The sequence below is a fragment of the Malaya genurostris genome, chromosome 3 (genome assembly GCF_030247185.1).
Source record: "Malaya genurostris strain Urasoe2022 chromosome 3, Malgen_1.1, whole genome shotgun sequence".
Classification (NCBI taxonomy): Eukaryota; Metazoa; Arthropoda; class Insecta; order Diptera; family Culicidae; genus Malaya; species Malaya genurostris.
In genome coordinates, this window is record NC_080572.1 from 1,668,071 (window position 1) to 1,692,286 (window position 24,216).

At 39.4% G+C, this 24,216-nt stretch overlaps 1 protein-coding gene across 3 annotated transcripts; it reads left to right on the forward strand.

Moving 5' to 3' along the window:
• Nucleotides 1–1,473: 1,473 nt before the first annotated feature.
• LOC131439452 (uncharacterized) lies at nucleotides 1,474–21,271 on the forward strand. Of its 3 annotated transcripts, XM_058610458.1 has the most exons (8): nucleotides 1,474–1,702; nucleotides 9,072–9,296; nucleotides 9,354–10,707; nucleotides 10,804–11,431; nucleotides 11,513–12,313; nucleotides 12,761–19,398; nucleotides 19,475–19,649; nucleotides 20,009–21,271. In XM_058610458.1, the coding sequence occupies exons 3-7, from the start codon at nucleotides 9,408–9,410 to the stop codon at nucleotides 19,477–19,479; spliced, it is 9,372 nt and encodes a 3,123-aa protein (XP_058466441.1). In that variant the 5' UTR covers nucleotides 1,474–1,702; nucleotides 9,072–9,296; nucleotides 9,354–9,407; the 3' UTR covers nucleotides 19,480–19,649; nucleotides 20,009–21,271. The 3 variants fall into 3 exon arrangements, with proteins under 3 accessions (XP_058466441.1, XP_058466439.1, XP_058466440.1); XM_058610456.1 differs by having other exon boundaries at nucleotides 9,354–11,431; XM_058610457.1 differs by lacking the exon at nucleotides 1,474–1,702 and adding an exon at nucleotides 7,830–8,998 and having other exon boundaries at nucleotides 9,354–11,431.
• Nucleotides 21,272–24,216: the final 2,945 nt, after the last annotated feature.

Consider the following 24,216-nt stretch of genomic DNA (forward strand, 5'->3'; position numbering starts at 1 on the left):
TGATTCAACAATGCTGAAGATCAGCAAAACATGAGCTAATGTTAAAAAGTTTTATGAATTTGAATTCTAGAACAAAAACAACAAAATAGTTTCATTGAATTCTATTTTATTTTTGCATCAAATCAAATGACGATGTGCCTGGTGAAATATTGATTATAAACGTAGACACGGAGCAGCATTGCTTGGTTGCAACTGTTGATCCCAGGCTCTGTTCGGTGAAGTTTCTCCTGAAGAAGAAATGGAAGAAATTAATAGCCAAGTCCAGAAGCAAACCTCAATACCCACCTGCCATATATTGTTATTTTTTCCGTCGGATTCGAGCGATTTGAATCCGGGAATCGGATGATGTTCGTCGTTTTTAATCAATCGCTTGATGTTGTTTCTACAGCGACCGATAACGAATAATAAAAATTATACAGGACGTCGATTTCACTAGAAAACAGCCGTTACCGGCAAAATTGTTGAAAAATTTAATTTCAACGACGGAAACTAGTAAAGCTACAAAATTTACTCACCTGAAAGACCTTCCAAATTGCACAATATAAGTCACAATATACATTTTTTTTTCAAATCATTCACTGATGTGTTACGAAATTGTCTGCTGTATTGTAACTTTATGTGACAATAACAAAGTACATCCGTTTATTGACAATTTGTATAGTCAGCACAAATGAAAAACATAGTCGGTTAAAAAACACTATAGGATAATGTGCTTACTACATAAATTCTGTTGATATGAAATACATGAATAGTGTTTTCAAACTTCATAATTTCTTTTAAACCATGTATCTATTTATGGTGACATTATTATACTGTGGACATATTTACACGGTAGCGATAACAATTTAGCTCCTCATATATATCTAGGCTCGAGAGCAATTTCACCTTACTAGAAATTGTGATTTTAACTATTAGTTCTTATATTTGAGATGACTACCATTGTCAGGATGACCATGCCAGAAAAGTCATAAATACAAATAGTTTAGTCAAGTCGTAGTCTTTGTTGTCTAGTAATTTATACAAAGTCCTGGCATTACATTCCTTTGGTGGAATTTGGCCTTTCTGTTTCAACAGACTTCGCAGCCGATTCTTAGTGTACAGAATCATTGCATGGCTAGTACTATGGATCCTACTGACACTAAGAATCCTTCCAGGTCGGGGCTCGAACATACGACAACTGGCTTATACTGGTAATTTATACAATACAGATGGTGAATAGTCATATATCATGATTGTTGCTACTATTTAAGCGTATAGTTGAAATGACAATGAAAAACAGGCTACGGTTACTATGGTATTTTGCTCAGTGTATGATCAGAACTACCACATCGTTCTTTTCAGTGTAGTTTTCTGTTATGTCCCTCGATCAAGAAACATCGATTTCACTGTCTTCACTAGCTTGAAAATATTTTCGCCTCCGGATGTGACGAAAACAAAACGACGAACAGTGGAGAAGGTAGCTGCGAAAAAAGAGTAGACGACGACTGCGACGAAAAAGAGGAAAAGTAAATGCAGCAGCCTCGAAGAAGCTCACCAGGAAAAAACTAAAAATCGTAATTTTGAACTGTTTTTGGGACATTCTCAACGTGAAAGATGTGCGTTTAATAGGTAGAAGTGTCTGTATGCTGAATATCTGTGCACATATATTGAAAATAGCTCGATAAAGCCTCTAGAAATAGCGTTCCGGGCAAAGTAGGAAAACGTAAGTAGAACTTGTATTTTTTCTTCTGCAAAATCGATCCGTTTAGTAAAAAGGGGAATTTTATTGCTGTTAATTTTCTCGACCAGGGGAAATGGCCATTATTTTTCAGATTCTAGTGGTATTTCTGGATCGCTCGAACGTTTGTTTCTAGTATTTACTAAAAATTTGGGTGTAATTCGTCGCGATATTCTATGGCCGTATTGGTGTTGAGAAAAGACATTCGTATTTTCCACCATTTCTGATCGAGTGTTTGTGTTGTTTCATGGAGAAGTGGAAAAAGTAGCAGAAAAAGAAAAATAACTATTATATATGTAAAAACCGTATTAGAAGAATGCGTAATATTTACGTTATACTTTATTGGTTTTCATTTATAATAATTTAGAAAAATGATTTTACTGAACTAAATAGAAGGTAAAGTGGAACGGGTTTGTCTACTTATGACGGCGATAAAAGAAGAAGAAAATCGAAGTTTTGTGCTGGGTGTGAAAGGCGAAAGTGAGAGAGTGAGGAAAAATGTTGAAGGAAGATTGTGTCACGAAAACGATGAAATTTTTCATCTCACTGACGCTTCGTTCGGAATAGAAGCAAATATTCATAATGCCTTAGTAAATCTACTCAAGATCGGAAGTCACTGTATATGAATAGAGACGAGAGAAGACAAACCATCTATTACGCAACAAAAACAAAAGTCACACAAAACGGGTTGAAATTGCCAGCATTTTCACGTACTACTTGCTATGATTGCTGATATTTAGAGCCCGTATTCTTCCGCGGTTGAATCACATCGTTTCTGATAGTGTCCGTGAAATGGTCGAAGTAATTCCGGTTGAAGAGAAAAATCTAGATCCAGGAAACAATAACATCCTAGCAAGCCATTCGTTGAAACTGTTTTGCAAGCTTGTCTCGAATTTGCGCAAATAATGCAACGACGGCAGACATTTTCTTTTGCCATTAATCAATCGTGTTGGCAGAGCTGAAAAAGGCGAAAAAATCCGCGACTCTAATTGCCGTTATCGGATTCTTGTTTCTGTGAACTTCTCTTTCTGCCTCGCTGACTGTAGCTGTACTCCATCTCAGCTTCACGTCGCGATTTGAGCTTGCGGTAATGTGTGCGTATCGACTTACCGTAAACGCAAGTACCAAGAAGAAAAACCGCGAGTATCGTAACGACACATACATACACAAACGCTACGTTCATCGACGATTGCCAAGATGATAATCCACAATGACAACTGCCTAACAAATTAAATTTGTCCCTCTGAATTAATTTGTCTGATTGATAAGCGTCGTTGGATGATTCGTAAATGCATTTCATCAAATTTATAATCGAGATTGCTGAAATTTTCCGAAACCATCCACAGCATAGATCTTGAGTACAACTGAAAACTTACCAACACGCATCAATCGAACTAAATTAATGAATATTCTACGATGCCCTTTTGGTAGTGTGTGTGATTTTTATATTAAAACACCGAATTGAATTCACTTTTATCTTGTTACATTTTTATACTATTCGTCGCGATGGTAAAAATAACGTCATCGTACAGTCAGTACTGAATGCTGTGGTACTTCGCTTTCAGAATTTTAGCAACAGCAAAACAATGCAGAGATGGTGTTACTTGAAGAATACATACATTTCCCAGTTATTGTTACAATATTTGAGTTTCGCATGGAAAAGACAATGTGGAATTTCGAAAACAAGCATCAGTACTCTGTAAATTACTGTACGGCGTTGTACTATCAAGAAGCATTTCTGTTTTATATAAAGGGTGATTTTTTAAGAGCTTGAGAACTTTTTTAAACAATAAAACGCATAAAATTTGCAAAATCTCATCGGTTCTTTATTTTAAACGTTAGATTGGTACATGACATTTACTTTTTGAAGATAATTTCATTTAAATGTTGACCGCGGCTGCGTCTTAGGTGGTCCATTCGGAAAATCCGCTTTTTTATCGACAAATTTTGTTCAGCGATGAGGCTCATTTCTGGTTGAATGGCTACGTAAATAAGCAAAATTGCCGCATTTGGAGTGAAGAGCAACCAGAAGCCGTTCAAGAACTGCCCATGCATCCCGAAAAATGCACTGTTTGGTGTGGTTTGTACGCTGGTGGAATCATTGGACCGTATTTTTTCAAAGATGCTGTTGGACGCAACGTTACAGTGAATGGCGATCGCTATCGTTCGATGCTAACAAACTTTTTGTTGCCAAAAATGGAAGAACTGAACTTGGTTGACATGTGGTTTCAACAAGATGGCGCTACATGCCACACAGCTCGCGATTCTATGGCCATTTTGAGGGAAAACTTCGGAGAACAATTCATCTCAAGAAATGGACCGGTAAGTTGGCCACCAAGATCATGCGATTTGACGCCTTTAGACTATTTTTTGTGGGGCTACGTCAAGTCTAAAGTCTACAGAAATAAGCCAGTAACTATTCCAGCTTTGGAAGACAACATTTCCGAAGAAATTCGGGCTATTCCGGCCGAAATGCTCGAAAAAGTTGCCCAAAATTGGACTTTCCGAATGGACCACCTAAGACGCAGCCGCGGTCAACATTTAAATGAAATTATCTTCAAAAAGTAAATGTCATGTACCAATCTAACGTTTAAAATAAAGAACCGATGAGATTTTGCAAATTTTATGCGTTTAATTGTTTAAAAAAGTTCTCAAGCTCTTAAAAAATCACCCTTTACAATAAAATATGACCAAATATCCTAAAATAGATTGCATTCACGTACAAATAGTAAAACGATACTACGTACAGATATTTTCTACTACTTTTTTCACTTTGGGCATGGTCTTGTAGATGAATCTTGGGGAACAACTAATATCTAATTGATTGAATTTCAGTTCGTGTGGCACAACTACTTAGAAAGCATAACAATCACAGTTGATTCGCAAGAATGATTTGTGGTTAAAATAATTTAACTTTCACAACTAGAGCTGATGAAATTTAAAAAGTAATTCTGTATAGATTTTTTTTACGACCTAAGTGCAAATGACAAATTCTTTTTTCTTTTTCTTTTAATTGTTTCGGAAAATATAAGAATATTTTTCGATAATTTCTTTAGTACAGATCAAAAGGAAAGAAGGATAGCAGTAGGTGTGCCTTTTTCGTGAAAAATAGTTTCCGTCGATTATTGAGATCTAGAAAAAAGATTATTGAGATCTCGAAAAACGTGAATTTCCAAGTTTTCTGGTTTTAGTTCTGTTAGATTTGAGTCCAAACTGCTGACATGATCACCCTTATTCTAAATAACGACGTATCGTTTTTTCGATCGTATTTCATTCGTATTCCTAAAAACGCTAGCAAAATCAAAGGTAGCTAGGATTCGACCGAAACATATTCGATCGAAAAAACAAAACGTCGTTATTCAGAATAAGGGCGGATATCGTTTTGTGTGTTTACGCCGGTTAAACGGGTCGAAAAACAAAACAGCCATCCAGCAAATACGCAATACCGGGATATGGTATCCAAGGGCGGAGTTTATCTAACATTTGAACTCGGCGGGGAATCAGTGATAAGGGCCGATCCGCATATCGGTTCACAGTTCGTATACATAAGCGCTGAGCATGTTTGATACCGGTGAGATCGTTTCATAATTTTTCACTCGTGTGTATGAATGCTATTATATATTTAAACTCAAAATTCGAATATATATTGTCAAATTCCTCCACGGAAATAGTGTTCGTTATTTGTGTAAATTAGTTTCACCTTTAATTATTTCAGCTGTATTTTTTTATCCCATTTATGAGAACGAATATATGTTCGAGCACAAAGTATGTTTTTTTTTGCTGTGGTTGGTAATAATTTGACTAATCTTCAAAAAAAGTTAAAATTATTGAATGATTGGTAAACTTGATCACAACATCTTACTGTCAAAATTTACTGTCTTGTTTATTACTTAATACCAAATTTGGGAAAACTTGGCAAAAAAACGTATACCATTAAACTTTTCGAATTTTTACATATTACAAAAAAATCGTACTTGCGCACAACTTGGCGCGCATAATTTATCATTGTACGAAAACTCGAACGCAAAAGCCACGATCTCAAGTTAATTTTTGAGTTATTTAAATGATATATCAATTTGACCAAGACACTTGTCTCAAGCGCTTGAACCTAAGGTGATATATAAATGTGAAATATCTAGCATCAACAATTGCATATCCGGATACGGTTCTTCGAATTCGATAAATGACCCAGAAGTACTTTTCAAACGAGCCTGAATTTGTTGAAATTGGTATAAGAAAAAATACGTTTTGAGTTCAATTTAAAATTAGAACCTTCATAAGAATCAAATATTCATACAAAAAAATAACAGTTTAAAACGAATTATTGATTTATGCAATCAACTACTTGCTTTGTTGTATTTTGTTCCTATAAACAAATAAATGCACTCACTGTGCTTACTAGATTGTGTCGATTTCACGTTTTACTGATTGTGTGCGTGAGCTGGAATTCAACTTGTAAACGAACGGCACACATCAGGTATCCATCTATTAGGTGCCCCTCATGTTTCCACCCACTAGCATAGTGCTCCTGCTGTTGCTGCTAACGATGAGCAGTTGAGTAGGCTTGATGTGTGCAGTAGTAGGCTGGGTACGCGGTTGCCTGATCGAAGAGAAATAGTATGCCATAGCAGATGTGTTCAACGTTTCAGTTCGTATAGTAAAATGTTTGTTCAAGCCCATTGCTTGGAGAAGTTCGTGCCATAACACACAGTCCTCACTAGCACTACAATAGCAAATCTCCCGCACGCCATTTAGCGGGACTAGTACGGAACAACGATTCGAGTTTGTTCCCATCGAGAGGAAATGATTTTTTTTTAGGAAAGATAGAATGCGCATGTTTATTTTTTGTTGTTTATTCGCTTGCTTTGTGTTTTTATTTCTCTACTGGACATACACAACACATTCGAGTGCGCACTGTACCTACTGACTGGAAGAGGTGTGGGATTGAAAAAAAAACTCAAACCTTTATTTTTGCATTTTTCTACCGATGCAGTTTTTTCAACTGATAATCACAGATTTTTACAGAAGAGAGAATTTGCATCATGAAAGTCTGTCGACGGCCTTCAACTTTCCTATTACCTATTGGATATGCAAGTTATTCGTAGTGAAGGGTGTACGTGTCATATTGAAATTTGCTTTATTCAGCCAAACACAAAGACTTTTTGATCGCTTTGTGATTAAATTATGCGTACCATATTTTGCATCACAGTTGTATCATTGGTTTCTTAATCGGCAATTCTGTTTGCGATAGAGGACTCGAATATGAAGGAAAAAGTAACAAAAATGATTAAATTGTTCTGTTCACCATTCCCACCACTACTTACTTCATCATATTTAGATATCATCGTATAAACGTTTGCAGCGCTTCATTTTTTCATTGGCTGATTCTCCTCATTATACAAACGCACACTCGCTCGTATTTCATAATGAGCTCTTCCTCTTGTTTAGAGAGAATCGAGCAAATACTCAGTAACCGTTGCCAGTACAACAAAAATTGTAAATATGTTCGTTTTCGAATGGAAGACACTGTCGAAATTTCGTTAGTAAACATTTCCTAACAATGACGTAGTACTTATAGAAAAGATAATTTCAAACATCGACAGTAATAAGGATGAAATTTCAGTTGACGATAAAATTGGTCATAGATTTCTATTTCTTACGAAAACATGTAAGAAAAAGGTAAATTTAAGATCGAGTACTACTGAACTGTCAAGGATTAACTTGAGTTAAGTAAAAATAAAAAATCTAAATTAGGTTTGTAACATTATAAACTATTATAACCCAGGGCTTCTCAAGCTTGAACCAAATGAACTGAGAAACGCAAAATCACTATTGGGATTCTTTTTCAAACGGAATTATCTTGCGAATAATTTTTCTTATGCTGAATCAATAAAGTATCAAAAAAAATTATCAAAGATTGGAATATATTTTTCATTCATCAAACAAAAAAGTGTTCTTCAAAAAGCAGACACGTTGAACTGCTAGGTGACATAACAGTTAAAAATAAACTGTTATGCACTGATGAGGCAAAGACGAAACCTAAACATATTCAGATTTTTTGTAAACGATTTTCTATGGGCCAGTAGGTCAATTGGCTTCAATTTGCTCAGAATTTTTGCAATTTGTTGTTTTGTTTACATAAAAACCATATGTATCAGTTCTTGTTCAATTGTGTTTTTACCTATTCCAAGCCCTACATTCTGGCAGTGGTATACAGGAAAAAAAGATGTTTTTAAGCTATGATATAGGATAGATAGATAGGAACTTGTGAGCGCTATCTCATCTTTTGAGAACAATTGATTTATACTGTGAAAATCAATTTTCTTTTTAAATGATTATAATCATCAGTGCATCACTTATGGAACGGGAAATTTGCGATAGTTTCGGAATAGAATCGATTTATATGCAAAAAACATACACTTCGTTGTCAACGCATCAACTCGTTATAGTTTCATTTGAACTACTAGCAGATGTAAAGTTTGGCTTTTATTCAAAGGAACATTATGTATGTAATGTATGTAACAAGTATGTCACCATCAAAACCAATGCTCACAATAACTTGATGATTGTTGCTGATTCTAATTAAAAAGCCATTTGTACCATAATTAATTGCTTCAAAATAGATTTGCTGTAATTGTAGACGTTATCGGATTTGAAAGTATAGGAAGTTATGTACTAGTGATGCAAATTAGTGACACTCATAATGTTACTACTACCAATTCGAGAATGAACAATATTTGCAGATCGATGCTCGTTGAACAAAAGTTCATATGGCAACACTGAGTTTGTTTAACCAGATGAGAGAAGTTTGACCAAGAGAGTAAAACTGTTTATGCTTCGGAGATGTAGTTGCTAGTGAAAGATCACTATACCAGCTACATAAGAAAACAACAATAACAAAGAAACATATTTGTGACTTTGACTAGTGCGAAAAACGAGCTGAACGGACGAGGAAAAAAATTCGAGCTGGTGCAGTTCGGTATAATGTAAATTTTCTTTTCCGTATGCCGTTGATGTAGTTGCAATTTGGAGGATTTGCCTGCCTGTATGGCTGGCTGGCTGTCTGCCTGGAATTTGAAACGAATCAGCAATGAAGCATACATCTGCCTAGCAAACCACAAATACATGCAGATGATACCATCTTACATTTTGGAAAGTACACGAAACAGATGAGCACTTTAAGAAAAAAGTTAAAATGTGAACATTTTTGTTGTTGTAATTCTTCCCACCGTTTGTTACGTTTGCTTGAGGTGTCATCGCACACTAGGATTCTTTCTCAAGGTCATAATAATAGTTCTTATTTTGCGCAAATTCTAAACTAATCCCGTTTTTTCTCTAATCACTCGTCTTGCAGATTCTCAGGAACCCCTGATATGAACCACTTTGTCATGGCCGTCTTGTCAGAACCAGTTTGGAACACTAGAGGTCAACCAACAATTCAAAACATAGGTGATCCTCCTTCTGATGTCACAACAGATCGTAATCTAGTAGCGACGACTGTCGGAGGAAAATTGACAGTTACAGTTGCGCCTGGTCGTATCGTATAGGTTCGCCAGGACTTCGTTAGAAAAAAGAAAAGGTTAAGACAAAGAATGTGAAATTAGTGAACATACTGAGATACCGATTTCCGTTACAGGTGTTATCGTTTTATTTGAAGAACTATTTGATGTGATACGTTATTGTACTGAAGATGTCTGCGACGTCATCTGTAAGTTCGACATCGGCATCCAGCGGCAACAGTAGTAGCAATTCCGGTAACATTCTATCGTCCGCTTCTTCGAATATTGTTATTTTGGATAATCAAGTGTTGGACAGTAACGATGTGGTGGCCGCCGCAGGTCTTCAGCAGCTGTCCAATGCGGGCACAATGAAGCTGCCGAGGGATTGTGCGGTGCAGTATTCGAATTTAATCAACAGCTACGCAGCGAGTAGCATTAATAGTAGTAGCAGTGTTAGTGGTAGTGGTAGTAATAGTGGATCAACTATTGTGGGCACCAGTAGTTCGCAAATAAGTACAGTGAATATGATTCCCGGGGACGCAAACCAAACTAGTTCCCGAGTACAGGTGCTCAGCAATGTGCAGTTAGTGTCCAAAGGAGGCTCACAACCGTCTACGTTCAGTTACGTAGACGCTAGTGGCAAGAACTTCAATGTTCTGACATCCAGTGGAAAAATCGGTACCAACAAGCTGATTAGTGTACCGATAACAAAGGTAAAAAACTTTAACCACCTTGGACCACAGCCCCAACAACAACAACAACAACAGCAACAGGCGCAACTCGTTTCGGCTCCTACTCAAAGCCAGGCACAGAAAGTGACTGTTCCGCGCAGCATACAATTGGTAACGAGAATACCAAACTCAACTATTTCTGTAAGCAATGGGCGAATGTCACAAGTTGCGTCGTCATCTTCGCAACAGCAATTCACTATTCAACAGTATCCTGATTCTAATATAAGCTTTGCAACTAGCACATTAACTAACACCAGTACCAATACTGGTGGTAGTAAAGCTGTACCCGTCAAGGGTAAATCGACAGCATCGTTAAAAATGATGCAAAACTCTCCGATAAGTCAGGTTAGTTCAAAACCTACGGTTGGTAAAGCCATGAGTGTCAGTCTCAAGAATGTAAGAACTAATTCCAAGGGAGCTCTGGCTGGAGTTAACTCGCAGTACTATGTGAAAAGTTCTGCTAATGGTACATTGCAACAACTGGGAACGACCACGTCTATTTACACGACATCTCCAGCTCAGGCAGTCTATCATAATCCGACTCCCCATCCACTTTCTCAACCCACGGCAACTCATTTTGGAACGACTTCCAACAGTGCCGGAAAGGGTCGGAGTGTATACAAAACATCGAAAAATCAGCTTATTCAATTGCAACAACAGCCGCATCATTCGCCCCAACGATTAGTGACACCGTCGAGTCCGGTCAGTGGAATGTCTCAGAACTCACTGCACGGTGGAACTGGTACTACGATAATTCAAGGTAACAATCGTTATCAACAAAACTATCAGTCAGTTGCACAAACTCAGTCAAGCATAGTCACAAGCAACTATAAACCATTGAATCATATCTACACAGGCGTTTCAACGAGTACGGTCTACGATTCCTCAACTGGTTGCGCATCCAACGTGGACCATTCAGTTCCGTCGGTGACGGTCACTGGCTATAGTTCTACAACGGGCAAAGGTAAAAAATATACTGCAATCGTGAACAACGACGTTACTGTTTCACCCGCGAAAATAAGAAGTGCCGGTCGAGGTCGCAATAACAGTCTTTCGGCAAGCTATCAGCAGCAAGAAAACTCCCCTATCTATCAGAGGTATTCGGCTTCACCGTCAAGAGCTTCGCAGCAGCAGCAACAGCAGCATACACACCCACTATCCAATGCTATCTATCAGACGCATCCGTCTACATCTGGTACACCAACGGGCAACCGCGACGATCCACTTTTTATAAACGGTCAGCAATTGAGAGAAGAATCGTCAGCACGTATTCTACAAGGTTTATCGAGTAAAACAATCGACAGTGGAAAGTACAGTTATGGCAAATCCCAGCAAACATTCAGTTTCTACGGGTCGGACAATGTTCCTCAAACCTCCAGTACTAACATAACAAACGCTGGAATTGTTAATCCACCCGCTTCAGTTGTGTATGATCCCAGTGATTCTCGGTTTTACGAGGAAAAATCCGATGGCAGACAGTTGAGGTGTGTTGTTAGTGTAATTTGGTTTCCAGAAAATTCGTTGCTTATTACGAAATGTATTTTTATTTCTATTTTTAAAAACAGCTCTTCGGAAATCATCACATATGCCGACAACATCCCACTTCGTGAAGGTTATCCACCTTCCTACAACTATAATCATCGAGATGACGATGATCAAATTGGTGTGGAAGTACGACCAGCTCCAGTTGATACTACCAATGGAAGGTATCATGTACTGCAAGCGGTTCTTCAAGACCATACCTACTGTGCCTCAATTCCGGAGCCTAAACTACCAGAGCCACCACCACATTCAGTGAAGGAACTATTTCCTTTGAAAACATCAACGTCACTGCAAAATCAATCTACACAATCGATGACGAGTACCGTTCACCTGTCTCAATCATCGTTAAAACTGCAGTCCAGTTTGTCATCTTCCTCTGGTGGTACTAGTAATGCTGCAGCAGTTTCGTCGATGGCACAATCACCATCGGCAGCTGTACTTCCAGGAACTACTATTGCAATTCCTACTGCATCTGTACCGGCTCCACTTACTCAGATGAGCTTAAGTACACTGGCAGCTATAACGGCACCAGCAACTAACAGCAGTGGTGGCAGTGGCAATGTTTCTGTGACTCCGTTTGTCGGTGGTAGCACTTTAGACTATTATCAACGGCAATCGGTGGCAGCATCGTCGGCGTCTGCGCAGGATGACGATGCCAGCTCGGTGATTAGCACCGGTTCTCGAAATCTCAACAGTATGGACAACGATTTGGGTGAGGAAACTGAAACGGCTCCGGAGGGTGAGGGCGAGGACGATTCAGTCACTCGTTGTATCTGTGATTTGACGCATGACGATGGCTACATGATATGCTGTGATAAGTGCTCGTAAGTATTTTTATTTCATTCGTATTTGTGTTATAGTTTATTTGATTCATTTTGGGTAAAATTCGGATAATCGTAAATAACAAAATATAATAAATTTGTGAATTTTGCTGGCATAATGTCGTTTGTCAAGGATTGAATTCAAAGAGCTTTAAACACAGTCGTAACATGAAAGAAGAGGTCAAAGAGTCTCGGAAGGAGGACGAGAAAATTTCTGCGGCACAAAACCGCCTAGGTGACGCAGTCCGAGTCGATCAATGACTGATCGCAGCAAACTGGGTAGCCGCCCCTAAGATAATCCAAATGATACTCGATTGTATTACGAGTAGCTTCGCGTATTTGACTAGATATTAGTTTACAAATGTTTTTACTTGAAATAAGTTGTTAAAAGATCATTGTTCAGCCAAAAATCCAAAACTAAAAAAAAATACGTTTCTTTCATCAAAACAGAGCCTGGCAACACGTCGATTGTATGGGTATCGATCGAATGAACATCCCGGACGAGTATAATTGTGAAATGTGCCAGCCTCGACCAGTGGACAAAAACCGTGCACGTTTGTTGCAATTGGAGAAACGCAAGGAGCAATCGTTGTTCCTAGCAAACAACAATCTTCAGTTACCGCTTGTCGATTCCTCTGTAAATAATTCCAACCCTGTCAGTGCTACCGGTGGAGTAGTATCCAATTCCGGTGGAAAAGGTGCCAACCAATACACAACCGGGAAGTCAGTGACCGGTTCAAAGAAGAATAAATCCGCCAGCAGTTCAAAGAAAAAATCAGCGGAAAGTTCTTTTGTAAAGAAAAGCAATAAGAAAGCAAACGACAGTGCATTGAATCGAGTCAATGGAAAACGGAAAGAGTTGAAGAAGCCATCAAAGAAGAAAGTCAAATCCAATGAGCCAAATGCCGAGAAAATGACCAACATGATCCGAACCTGGATCGATAACTATGAGCGTGCCATCACAAACCATTACTCTCCGGAACTTCGTGCACGACTGCAAGCTTTCGGGAAGATGCAGTCTCAGAATCCCCTCCTGAACACAGATCGTCTAATCCAGCCGTCCACAGTAGTAAATCTGCAGCAAAAATGTACCACAGTTCCGCATGCTGGTGGCAAAATCCTAATCAGCACTGGGGATATTGAACCAAATTCGCCGATTATTGAGATACGTGGAAAGTATATGCTCTCTTCTCAACACAAGCCTCTGCAGTCGTTGTTCAACATGGCCGCTAATGGAAAATTGGCCAACAACAAGAATGCTGGTCCATTCTTGTTCCTGTACCAGATAACGGCAGGTGGAATGGAGTTATGTGTTGACACACGAACTTATGGCAACGATGCAAGATTCATCCGAAGGTCTTGCCGGCCGAACGCAGAAATTTTGCACAATGTCGAAAAGGGAGTTGTGCATTTGTACATAGTTTCGACAACGAATATCAAAGCGAACACTGAGATAACGATCAAGCATGATGATCAGTTGATTCAAAGGGTTGGCGGAATTGTTATTTTAACGCATACGACGGTCACAAACCTGTGTGCCTGTGGTTTAATCAAGGAATGCCAATATTCAATGCAGTTAAGTGAAGGACTGTTCCCGGTGAAGGTTACTCCTGGCGGTACGATTGGTTCTGATCTGAATAGTAGCGGAATGGTACAGCTTGGACCGGGAGCTGTTTCTACCACCGGACCAAATAAACCTTCGAAAAACAAGAAAAACAATGGTGCTTTAAGAGATAGTGACAAACAACCGGTTAAGAAACGCAACAGCAGATCTACGAGTTCCACTGTCGAAACACGATTGAGATCAATTTCCTCCAGTGGTGATAGTGCAAACGAACTGATGCTTTACGCTCATAACCAACAGCAGTCACCGCGTCAATCATCATTGTCACAGCAATTGGTAATGGGACAACCGCCTTTATCTCCTATTACTGCTCAATCTCAGTTTCCTCAAATGGCTCCACAGTTAGTTTCTCAGCAGAATTCAATGCATTACATGCATCAACAACCTCAACCGCATCAGCATCAGCAACAGCAACACCATCAAGTACAAGTACAACATAAACAGCAACAACCAGTGTCCATGGGTCATCCCTCGGTGGCACAATCACAACCGGTGTACATGTACAGTCCTTCGCCAACTCATCAGTCGCCGTCTGGTATGCCCATTTCTCATCAACACAACTATCCAGTGCACCCACAAACACCGCCTCCAATGAGTCCCGTGATGGGATTAACCAGCCGACCTGGTTTCTATACGGAAATAAAATCTCCACTCAAGTCACCCCCTTTGAATCTGAGTGGTCCTCCACCACTGGTGATTCCCGCAATGCCCTCGCCAAGTAAACCCACAACGAACACTTCGCAGGAACATCAGTTTTTACCAGTTGTCACAAGTCCTGTCCCTCAACCGACATTAGAAGAACAACCTCGTTCGGAATTGATTCAACACCAGCAGCAGCACTGTCATCAACAGCAACACATTATGGAAGATGTGTTGAAGATAAGGATAAAATCTCCGACTGCTAGTCCGGTGAAGCAAGAATCAATTAAATCGCCAGCACCAATCTGCATGCTGTCTCCTCCTCCTCCGCCTGTTCCAATTACACAACGATTACTCAGTGCGGAAACGTTGAAAAGTGAACTATTCCATTCCCATTTTCAACAACACCAACCACCGCAAATGCATGTGCCTCCACTGCATACATTACGAGAATTGCCAGTACAACAACCACCACCACCACCACCACCGCCGCAGTCACCGGTTAAAGTTGAATGCATGCCGCCAAAGGTGGATGTTAAACAGGAACCACTTTTGTTGTCTCCACAACGTTGTACTGTTCCAATCATTCCATCGACCGATTTCGTTGAAGTCAAAGAAGAAAAGGAAATTAAAATCGAACCACAAGCAGTAAAAACAGAAGTTCAGATGGTGCCAAAAGACGAGCCTATCGAAGCAAAATCACCGAAGAGAGAATCTTCTCCGATGCCAACTGATAGAGATGAAAATGAAGAAGAAATCTCATCACCACATGTCGCGAGTAGCACAACGTTATCGAGTAGTGCCACGAATTCCCCAGTTAAATCTCAGACGGTTACAGCTGCGACAACACCAACAACAGCCGAGAAGAACAGCAGTAACAGTAACAACAGCTCTCCTCATTCCACTACGCTTAGTCAGACCTGTAGTGGCAGTAAAAAGAAAATAAGTACCTGTTCAAAGGACACCGATGTGGTGAAAGAGGAAAAGAAGCCCTCGAGAAAGCTAACTCGCGAAGAACGGAAGATGGAAGCAATTGTGAAGGCATTTGAAAAGATGGAACAGTCCCAGCAGCGGAAGCAGGAACTTAAAGAGCAACGCAAGGAAGGCAAACGAAGAAGTGTGTCTTCGTCAACTCCAGACGAATCTGGTGGAGTTCCTGTTGCTTCAGGAACCGTTTCGGCAAAAAAACTATCTATTAGTTCACAAAAACGGAAGAAAAAGAAAAATAAATCACTAAGCCAACATTTCGGATCTCCCAATCAAAGCCGTAAAAAGAAGGTATCGAAAACGTCGAAATCATCACCGAAAAAGAATGTACACACGAGACCAGTTTCATCGGAGCAGGGAAATAAACGATTGCACGATAGCCAAACAGTTCAACAGCAGCAGAATATGTCGAATTCCATCGAAAAACTTGACCAGAGTTCTTTTTTTGGCGATGATGTTAAACCGATTTCTGCTGATGACACTACGGCTACTACTGCAGTTAAAAGTAGCAACGATGAAGAGAGAGAAGTATCATCGGCCCCATCGTCTATAGCTGGCATACCATTGATCAGTTCCGCTTGTATGTTGGTGGAAGCTGCTGTTGGGCCATTGGAACAAGCTACCAGTACGACACCAACTGAGCAGGATTTCAAATTTCCACAGAAAGCGAAAACTAAAAAGAGCATGAGTCGAGAATGGTTAAGTGGACAGTCGTGTGGAGATTTACCACTGGCACCGAGCCGACGAATCACAGCGGATCATGACTCAGGTTACTTAAGCGAGGAAAAATCGGTTGAATATCGACGGGTTATGGTTGATGAAGTAATCGCTACTCCCCTTGGAGTTGATGTTGGAGAACCTAATATTTGCATCATGGCAAAAAAGGTAGAGGAATTCATCGCTCAAAATTCTCCACAGTCAGACGAAGTCAGTGGACACAAGTGGGACGACAAAGCAACTGCAAGTATTGCAAACAGTCAAACACCGACAAGTGGAGGAAATGTATCGGAAAGTGCCTCGGTAAAAAAACGTTGGCTAAGGCAAGCCATATCAGAAGAAACCGATGAATTGATACATGCTTCAAACTCACCTCCTCCTCCGAATGGATTTACGACACCACTCAAGAAGCGACGTGTTATTCGGCAGTCGGATGATGAACCACAACCAAATGCGATTTTATCAGCTCAACAAATTGACTTTACCGGTGGTCACGTTCAACTGCAGCAACAGTCTCAGCAATCCCAACCGATGCCAATCAGTCCGCAGCAATCATACCATGAAACTAGTTTGTACTGGTCCAACTCTGGTCCTCCTCCTCTGGCATATTCAACACGTTCTCATCTGTTAACTGATGAAAAACAAGCCATTGATCTTTCCAGAACTGCCCCAGTTCGAGTATCGCATTCACCCCGGATTCAACCATACAAAATTGTTCCTATCGCGCAAGCTTTAACACCACTACACTTCACCAATCCAGATCCACTACCGGTCACGCCGGCAACTACAGTTTCGCCGTCAGCTGTGGTTCCACCACCTGTGATAGTACAAAATCACAATCAGACGATCGTCCATGAATCTCGTTCAATTCGAACACTTTCTACGCATGGTTATGAGCCACTTCCAGTTCCGGCACCATCGGCAGTGGCGGCAATGGTACCGGCCTCTCTCATTCCACCGGAACTACAAACAACATTAGCACAACCGGTAATGCAACATCATCAACAACAACAACAACAGCATGCTCGAATAGATATGAGCTACTCGAACTCGTATCAACAGATCAACAACCCAAGCCCAGCAGTTACAACATCAAATAATCCCATCAGAATTATTACTCGCAGTAAGGGCAGCCAAAAGTATATCGGCAGCCCGGCTAAATTTCAATCCACATCACCTGCAGACTCACAAAGTAGTTGTTCAGTGACAGAAACACCCGAGAAATGTTCCAGTGTTAGTAATGAGAGCCGTTGTAATTCTGATATTGAAGAAGATCAGTCTTCCACGAAAGTGACTGCTGACCAGCAGGTACCTATGCTATATTCAGAACCGTCACCGCTGGAGGTCCCAATGCAAACAGATTCTCAGATCAAGGTAAAAGATGAAGAAGAAGCTGTCAGGTATTCGAATGAATCATCGGTACCAGTTTGTAACGATGCGGAAATGGCCAACGAAAGCTCTTCTATCGTACAGGAAGAAATTGTTGGAAAAGAAATTTCAGGCCAGGAAGAACAAGTGGTTATGACTGAAATACTGGATGAGCAGGACGTGGAACCATTGGAGGCCAGTGGCGAAATGGCAGCGAATGATGCAAGCGACTTGTTCGAATCACAAGGAGATGAACCGATTGAAGTTCAGAATAGGCTTACTTCACCGTCATCTATGGAAGTATCGCTCACCTTGCATGCCGAAACTATTGATAAGGAAAACTCACGGAACGGTAAGGAAGATCCACCATGTTTGGCTGGGCATGGCTTGACTAAAAATCGGGATGAAAATGAACTAGAAGACCTACAAAAGGTGATTGCATCGTTCCATTCGGAGAACATAATGAATTTGATTTCCAGAAACAGAAAGGCACATAAGAGCATCAACCGGGAAAACAGTGACGATGGAAAACAGTGTTCAAAAAGAAGGCAGTTGAAGACTAAACATACCATCAATAATTCTCCTTTGTCATCGCCCGTATCATCGAAATTTACGAATTACGCAGAATCAGAGGCAATGGAAGACGGTCCAATGATTGCAGAGGCAGAACTAACAACAACAATCGACACTCCTGCAGCAGCTCCCGCAACAGTTCATGTACCGGTAGAAGAACACGGTTCAGCAATACCCACCCTCACCCGGTCATATTCGCACCCGTCGTGGCTTTCTGCAACAGGGACCTACGGTGAATTAACGGTAGAGGAGAGAAATTTTTCCACCACTCTTCGACCTGATATTCCTTCGATCAGTTACAATTCACCCAGCACGTATCAGTCGACTGCTGCTCGGAACCTGCTGTCATCACTTTCAGTAGGTTCGGAACCACTATCCACGTTGGGATGCTACCGTTCCAGTGTTCTTGATTATCCAAAATCGTCCCTTACATCGGGGACTTCCGTGGGAGGAGCAAGTGGCATCTACCAGTATCGTCCTTCAACTGAAATTAGCACTTTACTAGAGAAAGGTTTCTCTAGTTCACGTCCAACGAGTTTTTCTTCGTTATCAGGCTCAATACTAGGAACGGAACGTATCAATAGCGCATCCAGTGTCTGTAGTAGTAATTTGTTGTCGTCATCATCTCTAACTTCGACTGAAAATCTGTCTACCCTCGGAGGATCTAACAGTACAAGCTATCCTAAAATTTTTACCAAAACGGCAAGCTCGGATCCACGATTGAATCCTGCATTGACAGTGCCAGAACCACCTGCACCTATCACTCCGAAGCGGAAATTGTCCATCAACGAATATCGTAAGCGAAAGTTGCAATCCTGCACCGCCACGACAACAACCATGGCTTCTTCATCCTCGGATTGCGTTCCTGCAAATGCTACCTCAACGTCATCCGCATCGTCTAGTGGAAGTAACAGCCGCGACGGTTGCACAGGAGGTAATCTGATCACTAGCAGTCTGGAAAGTAGCGATGTTAGTAGTTCCATCAGTAAAGAATTGAATCTCGAACTTGAGCTGGAGATGAGCAAATCGGAGGATGAGGAGGATGACGATACTGGTAGGAAAAGTGGTGATAATTTTGTTGACGGCTCAACGGTATCCACGGCGGTCTCGACATCAACGGGCACTGCTTCAGTGATTACCGTTGGCGGATCTGCAGAGCCAAGCCCTAGTGAAGATGTCGGTAAGTTATTAATTGCATCTATGTTCTAAAGTTCCATCGTCAGGTTTCAAAAATCCTTGCGTTGGTTCGTTTTCAGTGTGAACGGCAGTGTTCGATAAATCGTTTACCCAGCGAAGATGCGGGATATAAACGATGTCTGCCGGATGACCAAACTGTGCCTAGCTGAAACACGGTGTTCAAGATGTGCTGTTACTCATTCTGACTTAACCAGATTACACACAGTTGACTGCAATCAATGACCGATCGTTGAGGTAAGTTTTGCTCAGTGGGATTTAAGAAATTTGCCTTTTTTTTTTGGGTGTATATACAAAGAAGTCTTCTGTTTTTTCAATAACGATAAAAATGAACTATATATAGTGAGCAGATTAACCATTTAGTATTACTCAATTAGGGGCCTTTTTGAATTTTACTTGTGCTGAGGATATGGCAGATATTTTTTTAGAATTTAATCGAACACCAGTAACGAGTGGTCTATTTATTTTTTATAGTCGGAAACTTATAGTTAAATTGGTAGAAATACTGCACTTTTCTCAAGAATGTTGATCAGATTCAGTTTTTTTTCCTTATATTTTGAAAATAACTATAGTTTGCCGCTATTTCTCCTTTACAGCAAATCGAGTGAGACGGGCAATGCTCGAAGCAAACAAAAAGCATCCTTCCAATGAGCCATACACTAATCGCAGCAACTGTTCCCCCAGTCAGCAGAGGAACTTACTTGGAATGGTGACAACTCTCAAATTTAAGTTATTAAACTAACGAAGCTAAGGTATGAAAGACGCTGGTAGTCGAATTCAGATTATGTTTTAGTCAACGGTCAGAAGAAGCAACTTGATACTACTTCCTATAGCCGTAAGATCAACCGGAACCGCAGCAGAAAAGGGTACAGATGGGAATTTGTTTATTTATAACAAGTGTACTATTAGAATCCGATAGAAGAAAACTCATGTTTAGTGTAACATATTGCATATGTATATAATTCTCGAAATAACTCCGTGAGAATAAATTAACCTTCTTTTATTCCTTTCCATTGCTTCATTACAAAGTCCTATGAATTGAGTAAAATTATATATTTAGCCTCAAATCAATATGTAATTCAAACAGCTGTACAGATTTTAAGATTGGGACGTTTGACGATTAAATAAGTTTATCGGAATTCGTTTTTCTAATGCGGAAACTAACGCATATACGTAGTAGAGAAACTTTGTAGTTTATTGAGTAGAATCTAACATAATGAAAGCATTTTTCCCCTGCGAACACACAAAAATTGCACATGGAAAGATTCAACGCTTACGTTCAGTACACTAAGCGGTGAAGGTACGAACCCAAATATCGGAAAACCACATACACACACGAGCCCATATTTCCTTTCTCTTCTTTTTAGCATATTGTATTTTGTAAATAGTTTGAGAAAAACAAAAAAAATCGTTAAGACTGATAACGAGAGTTGTGAAGCTGTGTATTTTGTACAGTAGAATAGAAGTCCAAAGAAGAGAAAAAAAGGCATGATCTAACAGAAATTGGGCACTGTGTGTAGAAACAAAACTCAGCAAGTACAGTTAGCTATCTGCTATATCTTTTGTAAATTGAATTGCTTTCTTTCTTCATCGACCTTCTATATAAATGTATTTATATATCCTTTCTCTAGAGAACCCGGTGAAACAACCAGTGACAGACATATGTAAAAGTGTGCTTAAATCGCAAAACATTCTCAAAAACCCACCCGTTGTGAAAAACGTTCATTTGTAAATAGCTGTACAGTCTTTCAGTCTATCGGCAGCGAAAGTAACAATTACGCAACGCCACTAACGCTACTTTTGTATAGAAAGCAAAATGTAAATGTGGCGATATTGAACATAACACAAAAAAAATTAAACAAGAAACATGGTGTAAAATAGTACAAATAGATAATATAAATGAGATTGGAAAAGTTATAACCCATAGATTAGGATTGTTAGTTTAATAATCCGAATCAATTCAATCACTGTAAGTGTAATAAAGTAATAAAAAACATACTTAGATGAATAACGGAAATAGCTTGTACATGTATATTGCAAACTGAAATCACGGCTAATAATTAGCATATAAGTGAAAAATTTTAAAATCAATCGAAATAATTGATTTTAAGCTGATGCACTTCAGCCGCTTTTAATCGGCAACGGAGCACGAGGCAAACAGGGACAGACATCTTGTTCGAAAGATAGATTCAAATTATGTTAAGGTCAAATTAAAGAAACTCTACTAAACGACACATACAAGTAAATTATTGAAACTAATAATTAAAAACGGAGAGTATCCTCTAAGGTCCTAATATAGGAGACATTACAAGTCAGCTCCCATCTGGGAATGAATACTACTATTATGCTATTTTATGAACCGCTAAACCTGCTTTGCGATCAATCAGAACCGAGTTATATTTTTTTGTCGCTTCGCGAATTTGCATCCACCATCTCCGGGAGGCCTACTTATTTTTAGCTGTAAATGTTAGACATCTGGAAATCTTGATGCGGTGCGTTACAGAGATCTACGATAGTGTAAAAAGTAAACGATAGCTAAAACCATCCCTCACTCCCCCTTAGCTTGTAAGGAAAAGTCCAGTAGAAGACGAGCCTGTAGTTATATTAAGGCAAACACACAGATGAACCATAGAGTATATTATGTTTAAATGTTCTTTTTTGTATATTTATAACCTTTTTTTAAACAAAACGACATAAGTTTATTAAAAAGAAAAGAATGAAAAATGCTTAAAAAAGAAGAAAAACACTTGTAATATATAAAATGAAAATCGATCAAGGTTAAAATAAATGAAAATTTGAAAAAAATTGCATTGATGTTTGGAGTTGACAATTTCTATGCTCCTCCTTTGCGTGGTCTATCTTCCACCTGACCTATGTCGTGATCTTCCTGTGATCAATGGACACGTGGAGTCATTCTTCTTCTTCTTCTTCTCCTTTGATGTGACAGCTGTCACATCTGTTTATGGCACAGCTATTTGCTATAACGCCAGTCAGTTTTTATGTCGTAATTATGGTGATTATAATTGTTATATTTGTAATTGAAGCTCTTTTAGGAAGTTTATTAGCTTTTTGATATTGTTGATATTTTTTGTTTCAAACACTTCTGGTATTCTGAAGAACGATTGCAGTTTGTGTTTATCTCGTAATTGAATATGTTTTGTGCATTGTAGGATTATGTGCTCCGATGTGTTCGGTGTTTCGCATAAGTCGCAAAATCTTTCATCCTTTTTGTTCATGATGCTCAACCAGTATGGTGAAAAATCATGGCCAGATATTAATCTGTTCAGAGTTCTGACTTCGGAATTGGATAGCGGCAGGTTATGGTACCAGGATTTATCATTGATTCCTGTTTGATATTGGAAAAGTTTACGTCCTTTGCCTTGTTCTTGTGTGTATTTCACGTACCATTCTTGAACATCTTCTATTATCGTATACTTGCATATGTTTATTGCATCATGTGGGAAAATTTTGTTGTTTGCTTCAATCTCTTGTTGTAATCCTAGTACGTGGAGTCATTGCATGAAATAACGTTTTTTTAACATGGTTACTGCGTCAATCAAATCCTGTTGTGTTACACTTATAATAAGTGCCGTTCCCTGCTGTAAAAACTGTTCGACATCATCCTCCATTACCCACACTGTCTCAAAAATGGGCTGAGTAGTGAATTTTTACTTGTTGTTGTATGTGTTTGCGATTGGCCCAAGGATCTTGCCTCATAAACGCCAGTAACAGTGACGGTAAGTCGTTACACTTTTATAGTATTTTCGTTTTTAATTTGCACTACACGGAGGCATGAATAAACGAACAAAAATGGAATTGACATGGTCTAATCAAGCTAAATACTTAGGTTTAACGTATGAAAAAAAACTCACTTTCAAGGATCACATTGAAGGAATCCAGGCAAAGTGTAATAAATATATTAAATGTTTATATTCGCTTATAAACAGAAATTCTAAGCTCTGTCTGAAAAATAAATTGTTAATTTATAAACAAATTTGCAGACCAGCCATGCTTTATGCAGTACCAGAATTTTCCCTACACAAAAATCTCAGAATTGCGGAAGAGCTACGCCAAACTTTTGATGAGTGCTACACCAGTAGTATCGGTGCAGAAAAAATGTAGCACTGGTGTAGTGCAGTTGGTGAAAACGAACGGTTTCAGTGCAGCTTTCGCTACACCGGTGTAGTACAATTTATAAACGAAAACAACATTTGTTTAGTCATGCACATCTTATAACTACACATGATCTTATAACTATGATGAACTGATACAAACAAACTTATAACAAGTTTGTTTGTATCAGTTCATCACTTTTATTCATTGACTAATTGGTTGAACTCATGGACGAGAAAACAGTCATAAAACATAAAATAAAATTGAAATTGGAACCTCGGTGGACTTAATGAAATGATAAAGAAGTTTCATGAAAGGAAGGTCACGACAAGCAAGAATGTCGCGAACTGGGACATTGGATAGTCTACCATGGGTACGCAAGGAATTCATTAGTTGAGATCTGACATCACGATACTCCACGCATGTCCAAACGACATGATCAATATCGCCACAAGCATAATTATTAGTCTCGGAAAGTCCAATTCAAAGGAGATGTGCATCTAACGTGTAGTGATTGGACATGAGTCTGGACATCACACGAATGAAGTCCCTACTCACATCCAGTCCCCTGAACCATGCCTTCGTCGATATTTGAGGAATAATTGAGTGCATCCATGGTTGGTAAACGACTGGACAATGCGCAATTCAGGCCCCAATGTGGTTCATAGCCTCTTGTCCAGTAACTCCTATC